General features: G+C 37.1%; 1 protein-coding gene across 5 annotated transcripts in view; it reads right to left on the bottom strand.

Moving 5' to 3' along the window:
• Positions 1–1,323: 1,323 nt before the first annotated feature.
• The window catches only part of TPD52 (tumor protein D52), a 136,542-nt gene continuing 125,216 nt past the window's right edge, over positions 1,324–12,649 (bottom strand). For 4 of the 5 annotated variants that reach the window (XM_050802239.1, XM_050802238.1, XM_050802241.1 and 1 more), the window contains 3 exons: positions 8,811–8,852; positions 7,253–7,301; positions 1,324–2,928 (listed from right to left, as the gene is read on the bottom strand). In XM_050802239.1, coding sequence (XP_050658196.1) covers positions 2,809–2,928; positions 7,253–7,301; positions 8,811–8,852 — 211 coding nt within the window. In that variant the 3' untranslated portion in view covers positions 1,324–2,808. The remainder of the gene's footprint in view (positions 2,929–7,252; positions 7,302–8,810; positions 8,853–12,649) is intronic. The other variant, XM_050802242.1, reaches the window with a different exon arrangement.

The following is a 12,649-nucleotide window of genomic DNA, read 5'->3' as shown; positions in this document are numbered from 1 at the left end:
CTTTCTGGCATTTCTACTAATTACTATGTTTACTAAAGATATCTCTTTGGGCACATATGCAGCAAGCAGTCATTTAATAAATGCCTTCTGATAACCAGAATGTAGCTGCTCATGGCTCTTTAAGTATCATATCCAGAACATGAAGGGTTTGGAGAGAAGTTGCATAATGGACTTGCCCCTTTCCTCAATGGGCAGGTAATGTATACAAAAGAACCCATACCCAAATTATAGAATTTTTATTTTCCAATACTATACAAAAAATAGACTGTATATCTTAACAGATCCAGAAACAGTCCAAATTAAATGTGTTTTTTTCTATTTCAAGTTATTCTAAGTTGCTAAGGTGATAATCCAGTTTTGAGCTCTACTCTCTTCCACTGATTACTTGGCTCTCATAAGCATAAGAATTCTTGCTCTATTTCCCACAAACTCCATAAATTGACATTTCTTTTTTTAAGAGGGGGATATTTTCTTCTACACTTGAGTCCTTACATCTGTGAGATTTCATAAGTATCTGAGATTTCACACTCTTGCTATTTTTTTAGTGTCAAACACAAGAGGAACCAGGAACTCTTTCTGGCATTTCTACTAATTGCTGTTTCTCATTCCTTAAATATCTGTGAATTCATAATATTGAATCTGCCACAAAAACGATTTTGAATATTTCTAAATTCATGTTTTTTTCTAAATCCATCCTCTTAATACTTCCTTTAAGGGGCAGAGTACTTTACAGTAGATTAATTTTTTGTTTTTTAGATTAAGTATAGGTAGATGCCCAGAAAAGTGATTCTCCAACATTTTCTTTCACAGCCATCCCCAATACCCACCTTCATCCACTCACCCCACTTCCCACCCCGATTTCTATCACTTTTCCCTTTTTGGACAGAAAAGAGACTTGAGGGTATTTCACTCAACTAAAGAAATTGCCACTTTACTCCATTTTGCCTTGTTGAAAAGTTAGTAGCAGGGCTGGATGCTCAAGAAACAATGTGATCAAAAGAATATGTTTGAATTTTAAAAAGCAGACTAGCTGGTAGAAAAAATAATTTAACAGTTATGTTGAGTAAGCACAATATTTCTATAGAAAGACAAACTTCTGCAGATCCACTCCTCTGAGACAATGCTTCAACAGCCTGTTCCTTAAAGCCCTTATTTAGTATATGTTAATATGATACCATTAAGCAATAATTTAAGGATGGTTAAAAAAAAAAAAAAAAAAAAACTTTTTTTTTTTTTTTTTTTTAGTATAGACTCCAGTTGATTCTGTAATACAACAAGCTGTTTCCAGACCACTGGTCTCATAATAAATATTGAGACCTATACTACTGATAGACAGAATTTATTAAGCTTTTCACATGTGATAGCACATAGTTTTAATTGCATCCAAAGTACTAACAAAAGCTCTAGCAATCAAGAATGGCAGCATGTTATTTTATAACAACACTTGTGGCTTTTAAAATTTGGTTTTCATAAGATAATTTATACTGAAGTAAATCTAGCCATGCTTTTAAAAAATGCTTTAGATCGCTCCAAGCTTGGCAATTAACATTTGGCATAAACAATAAAACAATCACAACTTAATAAATAACAAATACAACATTGTAGGCCATAAACATATACAGTATAAGGAAAAGGTGGTAGTGTTCAGTAAGTAGTTATTAGAATACCTTGGCCTTTATGCAAATATGTCTAGAGACTTTGGTTCACTCAGCCCTGACACTCAGTTTTCAAATTAGGGGACAGGTTCTACAGTATCATTTTACAATTTCCAACACATTGAAAACAAGTAGAAAATGATGAGTTGATTTTTATTAATGCATTACATCCTCAAGAGTTATCACCAACCCCTCAGTATAAAAAATTTTCAAGTTATATTAGTCATATAACTTGGTGTGCTTATTTTAAATAGTGCTAAATGGATTAAATGAAGACAACGATGGTTCCCCTAATGTGATTGATATTATCATTTTCACAAGCTTCTAGATCTAAACTTTCAGGCTTTTGAACTGAACATTGATGACAGTGTTCATAGTTCAGCCTACTGATCATACAGTATGCTTGATTCAGAATGTTATTTTGTAGAAATTAAAATTTTAACCTGGTGAAAAATAAGTTGATATAAGTGGTATAATAAACAATACACTGAAATGTTTACTGTCATAAACGGTGATAAATAAGGATGTAGGAGGTTCCACTCAAGTCACCTGGAAGTTTGATTACATATTGTTACTTACAAAACTATAATAAATTGGATGCACAGCTGTTTACTTCAGTCTGGTGTCTTCCCAAAACAGTGCTTATTCCAAAATATTTTTTGTAGCTGGTAGTTCTTCCCTTGGAGGTAAAGAAAATATACCCAAACTTTTAATTACCAGGATTCAGATTATTTAAGAGAACAATTTTAGTTAAGAATCAAATATACAGAGATTCAGAGAGGGGGAAAAAAAGGAAATAAAGACAAAGGTCAAACTGGCATTCCAGATCTGGAGCAATTTTGTAAAGTAGGAAAACAACTATGACAATCTGTAGCTTCTTAGATCATTCTAGTGAATGTCCCCAGGTACTATAGGTGTTTTTATAACAGTATTTCCTAAATAAAGGAACATAAATGTACACTAAAGGGTGTTTCCCAGGAATAGAGTTGAAGATATTTTCATTTGTTTAACCCACAAACTATTTGGTCAAAGGAATATGTAAAGCTAAATAAAAGCACATCTGGTAGAAATTCATGGCAATGCATGTTGACAAGATGTGCTTGGACCTCGCTTGCAGCATCTGGCAGTGGGTAGCAGAACAAAGGTAGGAATCTCACAGGCTCTCCTGTGTCTGTTCTGGAAGAGGCTCCGTGGTGGTGGCACTAGCATTTGCAGCCGAATTCAAGACTTCTCCAAAATCACCACCAGCAGGCTTGGTTCCCCCTACTTTAGACTTTAAAAAAAAGTTCAAAAAAGGGAAAGACATTATGAAACATAAAACTAGCTGATTCTGCATAAAGTAACTCTAATTTACTTTCAAGAACAAATACATCAGAAACCTTATAGCTCAGTGATTATTATATATGTATGGAATTTAGTATTGTTGTAATGTTCAGTGTGGTTTTATAGTAAAACTCATGCATTCTCCCTTGCTGAAATATTCAGATTGGTAAACTCTACCCCTCCTCTTTTCCCCCTGCTCCTTGTTCTTCACGGGGAAGTATGTCTAGAGAACTTTGTAAGGCCTACTATTCTAAAGTACCTAGTGACCTGTCTTTACACTTGCGTAACATTTTGTATTGCACCGAATTGCTCACTTAGCTACACTCAGTCAAGAAATACTGAATACAACATGGGAAAGAAATATTTATTTTCTTTTTCTCAGTTACAGTATAAGCTTTCTAACTCTTTACTACTTAAAGTGTGGTTCAAAGACCACAGAGTCAACATTACCTCGGAGCTTATTAGAAATGCAGGGTCTCAGATACCCTTTCTACCCCACCCAACTCTAGCTACAGAATTGAAATCAACACTTGAACAAGATCCCTGAGTCGTTCATGTGCACACTATAGTTTGTGAAGCACTACTACAATCTATCTGGCCTGAAATTTTGCCAATAAGCATTTATTTCAATATATCTGCCTTGCATTTGTATAATACTTTTTCAAAACCCTTACACGTCACTTCATCCTTTTCAATGCTAATCTGTATATGCTCTCTCACTGTTACACTGTCCAATAGGACAGCTAACATTAAGACAACAGTCCGTAACCATGGATGCAAGAAGCTCATAGTGGGTTTGAACTTGACCTTGCTCTTAGCTCAATCTTAATTGAGTGGTCAGAGACCCCTTATTTTCACTCTCATTCTTTTTGGTCTGCCATCCAAAATTGTTTGGGAAATGTGAATAATGTGTGTTCATCAAATCTCCTTGCAGTTTAACATGTCTAAAACTGAACTCCTTCCCCCGACAACTAGCCCCTTCTCTATTCTTTTTTAAGACTTTATATTGCAGTAGCACCTACCTAGCTGCCCCAGCCTGACACCTGGAGTTGTCCTTGATTCTTATCCAACTTGGTCTACATCCAATCAATCTTTTTTTTTTCCTGTCATTTCTCACTTCTAAATAGCTCTAGACTTGGTCCCACTGCACTAACTTAGTTCACTCTCCACTCTTCATCATCTTTGGCTTGAAGTACAACTCCATCCTTCCAACTAATCTGCCTGTCTCCAATTGTTCTCCCCTTTGATGTGCAGGGCAGCCAGTGATCTTTCTAACATTCACAGAAGAATGCACCACTTGGGTTGTTTAAAACCCTTCAATGGCTTCCCATTGCCCCAAGTTCAAACTCTGCAATGTGGCCTATCCATCTCTCTAGCTTCACCTCCTGCTCGATATCCTACAGCACAGTGAAGTTCTTGGTGGTCCTCAAAAGGGCTCCCAAACTTCAAACATTCCCTTCAACCTAAAATCCTCTATTTACATTACTGAACCCTCTAAGAGGTCTTCTCTGACCTTCCCTTCCACCAAGCCAGGTGAACTTTCTGCTATTTGTCCTCATCGCACCCTCAACTTTTCATGTCAGAACCCTTACCTCACTTTAGTTTCATTGGCCATTTAATTGTCTAGACATCTTGCAGAAGGAGTCCATGTCTCTCTTGCTCACTGTGGTAACTCTGGTGCCTAATACTCATTGCCTGGCACATGGCAAATGCTCAGTAATCACAGATGAATGAATCAGCCCAAAATCTAAATGGACCTCATGTTTAATTAAATATAAATGTAATTTAACAAAAGTATATCCCCAGCATATAATTTTATAGCTTCCTTGGGATACTTAGGATATCTGTTTAATACACTATGCTTTTTTTTTTTTTTTTTTTTTTTGAGACAGGGTCTGGCTCTGTCACCCAGGCTGGAGTGCAGTGGCATAATGACAGCTCACTGCAACCTCTGCCTCCCAGGCTCAAATGATCTTCCTACCTCAGCCTCCCAAATAGGTGGGACTACAGGCGTATGCCACCACATCAGCTAATTTTTCTATCGTTTTTGGCAGAGACAGGGTTTTGCCATGTTTCCCAGGCTGGTCTCAAATTCCTGGACTCAAGTGATCTGCCTGCCTTGGCCTCACAAAGTGCTGGAATTACAGGTGTGAGCCACTGCGTCCAGCCAACACACTGTATGTTTTTAAATTACATTTTTTAATCTGAATGGTGCCTAGTCATATTTTAAAGCAGATTTCATTACAATTTATAGAATCTAAATATATTCAGGAGAGTATATAGTGAATGACCTGGAAGTTTCTCCTCATGTCCAATGTCAAAAACACATAAGATTCCTGGTTTTCAAATTTGCCATTTCAAAAATTAACACTTGGGGCAGATTTCAAGGAGAGGCTATAACAGTCCTAACAATATTGAGAACTGATTTTTAGTAATCCTTGACTTCCTGCAACTACAGTTTGCTTTCAAATATATGATTTGGCACTAAGAAAAATAAAGCAGGTCTCTTGAAATGACATAGAAGAATGACTCTTACATATATTTTTACTCATCAGATGCATATTGAGCGACATGCCAAGAACTGTTCTAAGCCTTTGAGAAGTATCAGTGACCAAAAAGAACAGGTCCCTGCATTTATGGCTCACAAAGCATCCTGCTAGTGAGGGCTGAATGAATAAGTTGTAGGACTGTGGGTGTACAGTGTAACTTCTCTTCTGAAAAAACATTCATATGTCTGCATACAAACAGAAAAGGTGTGTACTAATGTTTGTATGTACAAGAAAAAAACGATCTGAGGGGGTGGGGTGGTAGGGGGGTGATAGCATTAGGAGAAATACCTAATGTAGATGATGGGTTGATGGGTGCAGCAAACCACCATGGCATGTGTATACCTATGTATCAAACCTGCACATTCTGCACATGTATCCCAGAACTTAAAGTACAATAAAAAAATTTAAAAAAAGATCCAGATGACTGTAGAGTGTTTTATTTCAATAAATGTACCCTGCTTTTAAAGATGCATTTCATGACTCAAAGTTCTCAAAGACTAAATGAATATTAGTTTTTAAACTGACTGATATAAAAACACTTAAGATACTAGTTTTAATCCTTAAAATATATTCCGTATAATTATCAGAGTTAGGAAGTAATGAAAATACGGGTTTTATACAAACTCTGTAGAGAGGGTCGAGGAGTAGATGGGAACTAGACAACTTTTGAGGTTGCTTGTGATCCTAAGAGTTGATGATTTCATAGCTTTGAATATAATCTCAAAGATAATATAATTTACAAATCAATAAAGCTCATTATTATAGGCAAATGTTCACCTCCACTGAAATCAAAGAAATCAAAAAATAAAAACAGTAAATTATAAATGATCGTCATGGCATCATTATAATAATAAAAATGTCCAACAACTGAGGACTGAACAAATAATATCCATTATAAGGTAATATAGGCCAGGCACGGTGGCTCACGCCTGTAATTCCAGCACTTTGGGAGGCCGAGGTGGGTGGATCACAATGTCAGGAGATCGAGACCATCCTGGCTAACACAGTGAAACCCCGTCTCTACTAAAAATACAAAAAATTAGCCTGGTGTGGCGGCCGGCGCCTGTGGTCCCAGCTACTCAGGAGGCTGAGGCAGGAAAATCGCTTGAACCCAGGAGGTGGAGGTTGCAGTGAGCCGAAATCACATCACTGCACTCCAGCCTGGGTAACAGAGCGAGACTCCCTCTCAAAAAAAAAAAAAAAAAAAGTAATATACAAGCAGCCATTGCACATAACATTGAAAGAGAATACTAACTGATACAGGAAAATGATTATGATGTATGGCTACTTCTTTTTTTAAAGCATAACAGCGTAACAGTACATACATATATCACTGTCTGAGTGGTAGGACCAATTTTTTGTTTTCTTTCTTGTGCTTCCTATATTCTTGTTAATTGTTGACAAGAAAGTTATATTAAATTTTGTCCACCTACAAAGGTACTTGAAATGAATAAAGCAAAAAGCAGCACAAATTTCTAACGTGCCATTGCGTTGTAAATTGTCCATTTCCTTTCAGTAGTGGCATGCTGCCATGCTACAGCATACACTAAAAAGATACTGAGTACATAACACCTTAAATGTCCACTAGTAACATAAGGAGTAAAGTTCTTTACATTCTTTAGATATTTTTAGAAAGAAATATTAATGTCAATGATTTTCCCGTACCAAAGTTAATTAAGACACCAGGTAATGTATCAAAAAGACCCTGTTCATCTCTCTACTTGCCTTTAAGTTTTCGACCTTTTCTTCAAATGATTTAAAAGTTGGGGAGTTTCTATGGAGAGAAAAGAAAAACAAATAGTAAATACAAATACTGAAAAAAAAATCCAACTAGTTTGAAAATACCATTGATTATATTCCTCTTCAACATTATTCCTTATCGGCAAAAGAACAGATACAATTATCTGTATCATAGATGTGCAGGTACATACAAGTATTTATAATGTAAGATTCTCGATTTCTGATCTCATCTTTTTGAGAGTATGCATTTAATTCCATGAATAGGGCCAGTCTCAGACATAAGTAATATAGATATGGTCAAGTACGTGTGTGAGGAGAGGGAATGAAGCCAGGTAAAATAGCAATTCTGTCACTTCCCCAACCAACTTGTCATGGTACAAGAAAATGCCACCATTAGATCCGTTTAATTTTGGTTAAGGTACTATGCTCTAAAATCCCCATTTTGATTCACATCTTCCCTGGCAGAATTTCTACATGAACACACATCACCCAAGTGGGACAAGCTTATGAGGTTCAGTATCAGGGAGCAGCATAATAGACAGGGAAAGCAGGGACCAAAAAGGGGGAGAAGCATAGAAACGGCTTTGCCTACTTCACAACGCTGTCCCAAAGGATGAGGAGAGCACACTGAGCCCACAGGACATTCATTCATCCATGTTACATTCACATCTATCCATATTAATTAAGGAGGATCACAGCGCCTTTGTCTCTCACAAAGGCGCTTTGGACAGAGGGTTTCCAATGCTGTTATCCTATCCAACTGACCTTGAATATCCTTCCTACTACCAAGATGAAAAATGCAAAGAAGGGAAAAGGGGTTTCTTCCTTCCCACGGTGGTGATGGCAGGACAGTTAAGCCAACAGCTCTCAAAGTGTGGGCCCCAGACCAGCTGCTGCTGCAGCTATCGGGAAGTCATGCACAATGCCAATTTTCAGGTCCCACCCCAACTCTACAGGATCAGAGGCTGTAGAGGTGGGGCCCAGCAAGCAGGGGTTTCACAAGCATTCCAAGTGATTTTGATGGACACTGAAGTTTAAGCCAAGCACAGATTGTTAAAAATCCTCTACCTCTCTAGAGAGGTTAGGTGAGGTAATATCACTTGCAAGTGCTAATGAAAGCAGATACTAGAATTAAATCATAGTTGGCTTCAAATGTCACAGTGGGACAAGGGAAGTGAAAATGGGAAGGATGTAGAAACGGAGAGTGTAAGTAAAGCAAATGCAGACGGAGGTGGCAGGACAAGAGAAGGTTTGTTAACAAGCAGTGCTCACTTTGTGAAGTAAACAGATTTCAGACAGGAAACAAAGGTTTTACAAAATAAAATAGAAATAACTTTTAAAAAACAAAATCAAAACATTTAACGGATCTCTTGCACCCATCCCAACATTAGAGGACGTGTAGCTGAAAACTGATAGAGTGTTAAACACACAGCTTGTTTCAAGGGGAATTCTAGTTCCCTGATTCAGAACAGTTCAAGTTAAACATCTAATTAAAGAAAAATAAAGCATAAGACCAACTACATTTCATAAAAATATACTTTACCTCATAGCAGGCATGCTAATTGAATGCTGAATGGAACGTATACTAAGAGGCAGCATTAAAAAGAGATAGAAATAAGGTTAGTATAGTGGTGCTTCAACATTATTAAAAGCTGACAAAACTTAGCTTCCCAGGAGCTTTATTCTTTTGGCGCCATGAAGAATTACCTACTTTTTGAGGTGGAGGGGATCAAAATTATTCCAACAAAATTTACTTTTATTCAGGAGCCAATTAATTCCCAGGAGTTACTAGAATTAATTCCCAGGAGTTACAATACCACCTTGCATTTTATAGCACTTTGAAAACTAAAGTGCTTTCACTTAGAGCTGTAAGGCATATAGGAGTTAAATGAGTTACCCTAGGTCACAGCAGAATCAAGAATAGAACTTGGGTCTTCTAATTCAATGTTTATCGCCTCCCCTCAAAAATGAAGCATGCACACACACACACATACACACATATATACATACAAGCAAGGACAGGGAAGGACCCCTAGTAAGTCAAGGGGTAACTGCCCACTCAAGGACAATGCAGTTCACTGACCACTCAGGTTCAAGGTTATCAACTCTTAGCCATCTCCCATAGAGACCACCTCACGAGATGAGAGTGCCTTCATTCCTAGGCTCGTAAAATGACTGTATTCTGCTAATATTGTTACTATGCTTATAGTAGTTTGACCACCGGCATGACTTTGGTAAATAAACTTTCCTTTGGGTAAAGTGTGTAGGTTCAAGGTATTAATTCTCAGTTATATTTAAATATTTTGTGTGCTTATGATTTCCTTTTCTTAAAGACTCATTTGTTACAAATGATAATATGTCTTCAATGTAGCTCCTCAAATCTAACTTTGCATTAATATCTGATAACATGGAGAATGATTGTGATATATGGATATATGTCAAATATGCTGGGAATCAGTGTAATCAAGATTATCAATGAAATATTTAAGCATCTCTGTACTCAATGTCTTACATAACAGGAAAAGATACATGTAACTCAGCATTCTCTCTATCCTACAATGGTGGTCAATACCTACAGTATAAGACTATAATAATCTATTCTGGGAGGAATTTGATAAATTTCCTACCTGAATCTATCAAAGACTGTTGGTCCCAGTCTCTAAATTTACAACACCAGAACTCTAAGTACCACCTGTTCTTCCTCAGACCCTTCTGCTGAAGCTGCCTGGAATAGTCACATTGCCACAAACCACCTTCTACCATAACTGATATGATAAGTGGATCAGTGAAGCACCACCCACCACCGCTAACCTCCCAGTGGCCTATAAACTGTTTGGAATGTATGAAAAATGAAGGAGTGAAGACAATTAAGACTCTTATCCTGGCATATTGTAATTAGGACACTAAGCTTCTGGACACTTAGATGTTGAAGATCTGGCGGGACCAGGTGAAAGCTGACAGAACGCAGAGGAAACCAGTTCCCAAAGAAAGAATCGAATACAAGCACAGAGAGAGGTAGAGCAAATGAGGTCAGGAGAGGTGATCATGCAGGGAATCCAGCAGGGCAGGAGAGGAACAGGTTTCTTGGTTTCTATAACAGAAGCTATTTCAATTTCCCAGTTGATGGAGCTGGTTTGGGTGGAGCCTGGCCTTGCTTCCTTTTCTCTTCTTGAATTACAAAAAAAAACTTTGTATTTGTGCAACACATTCTTCTTTTTAGGTAAGCTAAAAGTTACACAGCTTTCTGTTCCTAATAATCAAAACTCTTCATTAGGACATTCATCTTGGCAGAAATCGCTGAAAAAGAAGGTGAGTAATGGCCAAATACGTGATAAATTCCTTGTCCAGGGGACCCACACATTGAATTTAATAGTATCAACAAAATGAGGAAACAGGTGGATAAGTGCACATTTCAGAATTTCACAGCTAATTCTAGTCACTGTCCCTAAGAACCCATGTAAAATATCACTTCCTCCAGCAGTGGATCGGTCGGGCTCTATACCACTTTACCCAGCACATACCTACTAAATATGTTTCAGTGGTAATATATAAGGAAAGGCAAGGAAGTGGTTAGACTAAGTGTTTATTTTGTGAAAAAAATCACTAAAGTGAATTTGGTATTGAGCACTTTTCTGTATGCATTATACCACCTTGAAGATAAATATACAGAATAAAATCAGTTAATAGAGTCAAAGACAAGGTCTCTCTGCTTTTACAGTAGCTATTTTAGTAGGAAGAAAAGGAGCACACATCAACTTCAATTCCATCTGGTTGCTGGATCCTCCCCATAACCCACAGTTAGATGAAATTCAATTTTGTTAATAACTAGTCGTAATGTAACTATAGGGTGGCTGTTCTTTCATTTCTGGCTTCTCTATGGCAAGTTACACAAAGCTTCAACTTGCTCATCATTTTCAGTTTCATTCAAGCTTAAATGTAATATGGAAACCTTCAAAAGCAAAATGTCCTATTGCTGCAGGACCAGAATCATCTCTAATAGATAGGTTGTAAGAATCAGTTACCATCTATAAGGCACATTTTATTAAAAATGTTCTGTCTTATTTGTAACCCTCAAATACATTAATCTGTAATCAAACTAGGAATGCAAACCTGGGCTCCTCAAAACACTGAAAAAAAAATCAGGATAATCTGATTCTCAGTAAGTACTCTTCAATCTCATACTGCATTTACTCTATTTGAAAAGTCATTGTTTAAAAAACAGCTGAATTGATTTTTTTTTTAAATTCCTTGTTTCTAACAGTTATCAGATCCTTTCATCCTTAATACTAATAACAGGGGAGGGGGCAGAGGGAGGAGAAGGAAGGAAGTCACAGCACAGGAAGGAGGAGAAGGAAGAATTAATGGCTAACACGTTGGAATGCTTACTATGTACCACGTATGCTTTTCACAGCTATCGATGTAATATTATTCCACTTTGCCCTCACACAATCTCTTGATGTTGTGGTCACAGCGGCTATTGTTCAAAGTGCTGGACAGTGCCCAGAGGGGCATTGTCTTAAACCACCATTACTCTGGGAAGGCCCAGGAGGACAGTGCAGGCTCCGGGACTAGCCGTGCTTGGTTCCAGTCCTGGTGATCAGCCACTTACACCTGCTGGGCAACCTTGGGGAAGTCCTTAATCTCTCTATGGCTCAGTTTCCTCATCTAAAATATCAAAACAACAATAGCACCTACTTCTGAGGTACTATTGTCTTACTGGGCTTATAAATGTTAATTGTTATTATAACACGTGACTTTAATTGAAACACGAATTAACATCTACTGTATATTATACTTTCACATATGCATAGAAAATATGCAAACAGGAGGGGAAATATAAGCATATCACCTTCAAGCTTTCAAATTTCAGCATTATTTTGGTTTTCAGCTCCACCCCTATAGTCTACAGCAATGCCTGGCACATAGTTAGCACTCAATAAACACTTCTGAGTGAAAGAATGAATGAATAAATGAATAAACAATTTTGATAACTAAAATTGGGAATATGAGCATGAAACACAGAAAAGTTCATTAAAGTGTTTCAAATTCTAATCAAAAGACATTCTTTTTCTGACACAAGGAAAGAGATCATTTCTCTTCCCATTAAGTGGTGGAAATTTTCAGCAAAAGGGAATTGTCTAGCAAGACTTTAATGAGCCCAAAACAATTAAATATCTACAGGGGTACATGAAGAAACACACATTTAAAAAGGAGAAATTTTCTTTGGAAATAAAGGCAAAATTAATTAGCACTTCCTCTTAAATATACCAAAAATATTAGACAAATGTGTCTACTGAATATTACAGTATAGTTTTAATAACACCAAAATTTTATGTTTAACCCTGGCACTGACTGAAATGAGAAGGTTCTTTTAAAGCTTCC

The sequence above is a fragment of the Macaca thibetana genome, chromosome 8, assembly GCF_024542745.1.
Source record: "Macaca thibetana thibetana isolate TM-01 chromosome 8, ASM2454274v1, whole genome shotgun sequence".
Classification (NCBI taxonomy): domain Eukaryota; kingdom Metazoa; phylum Chordata; class Mammalia; order Primates; family Cercopithecidae; genus Macaca; species Macaca thibetana.
This window is presented reverse-complemented; position numbering and strand designations above follow the sequence as displayed.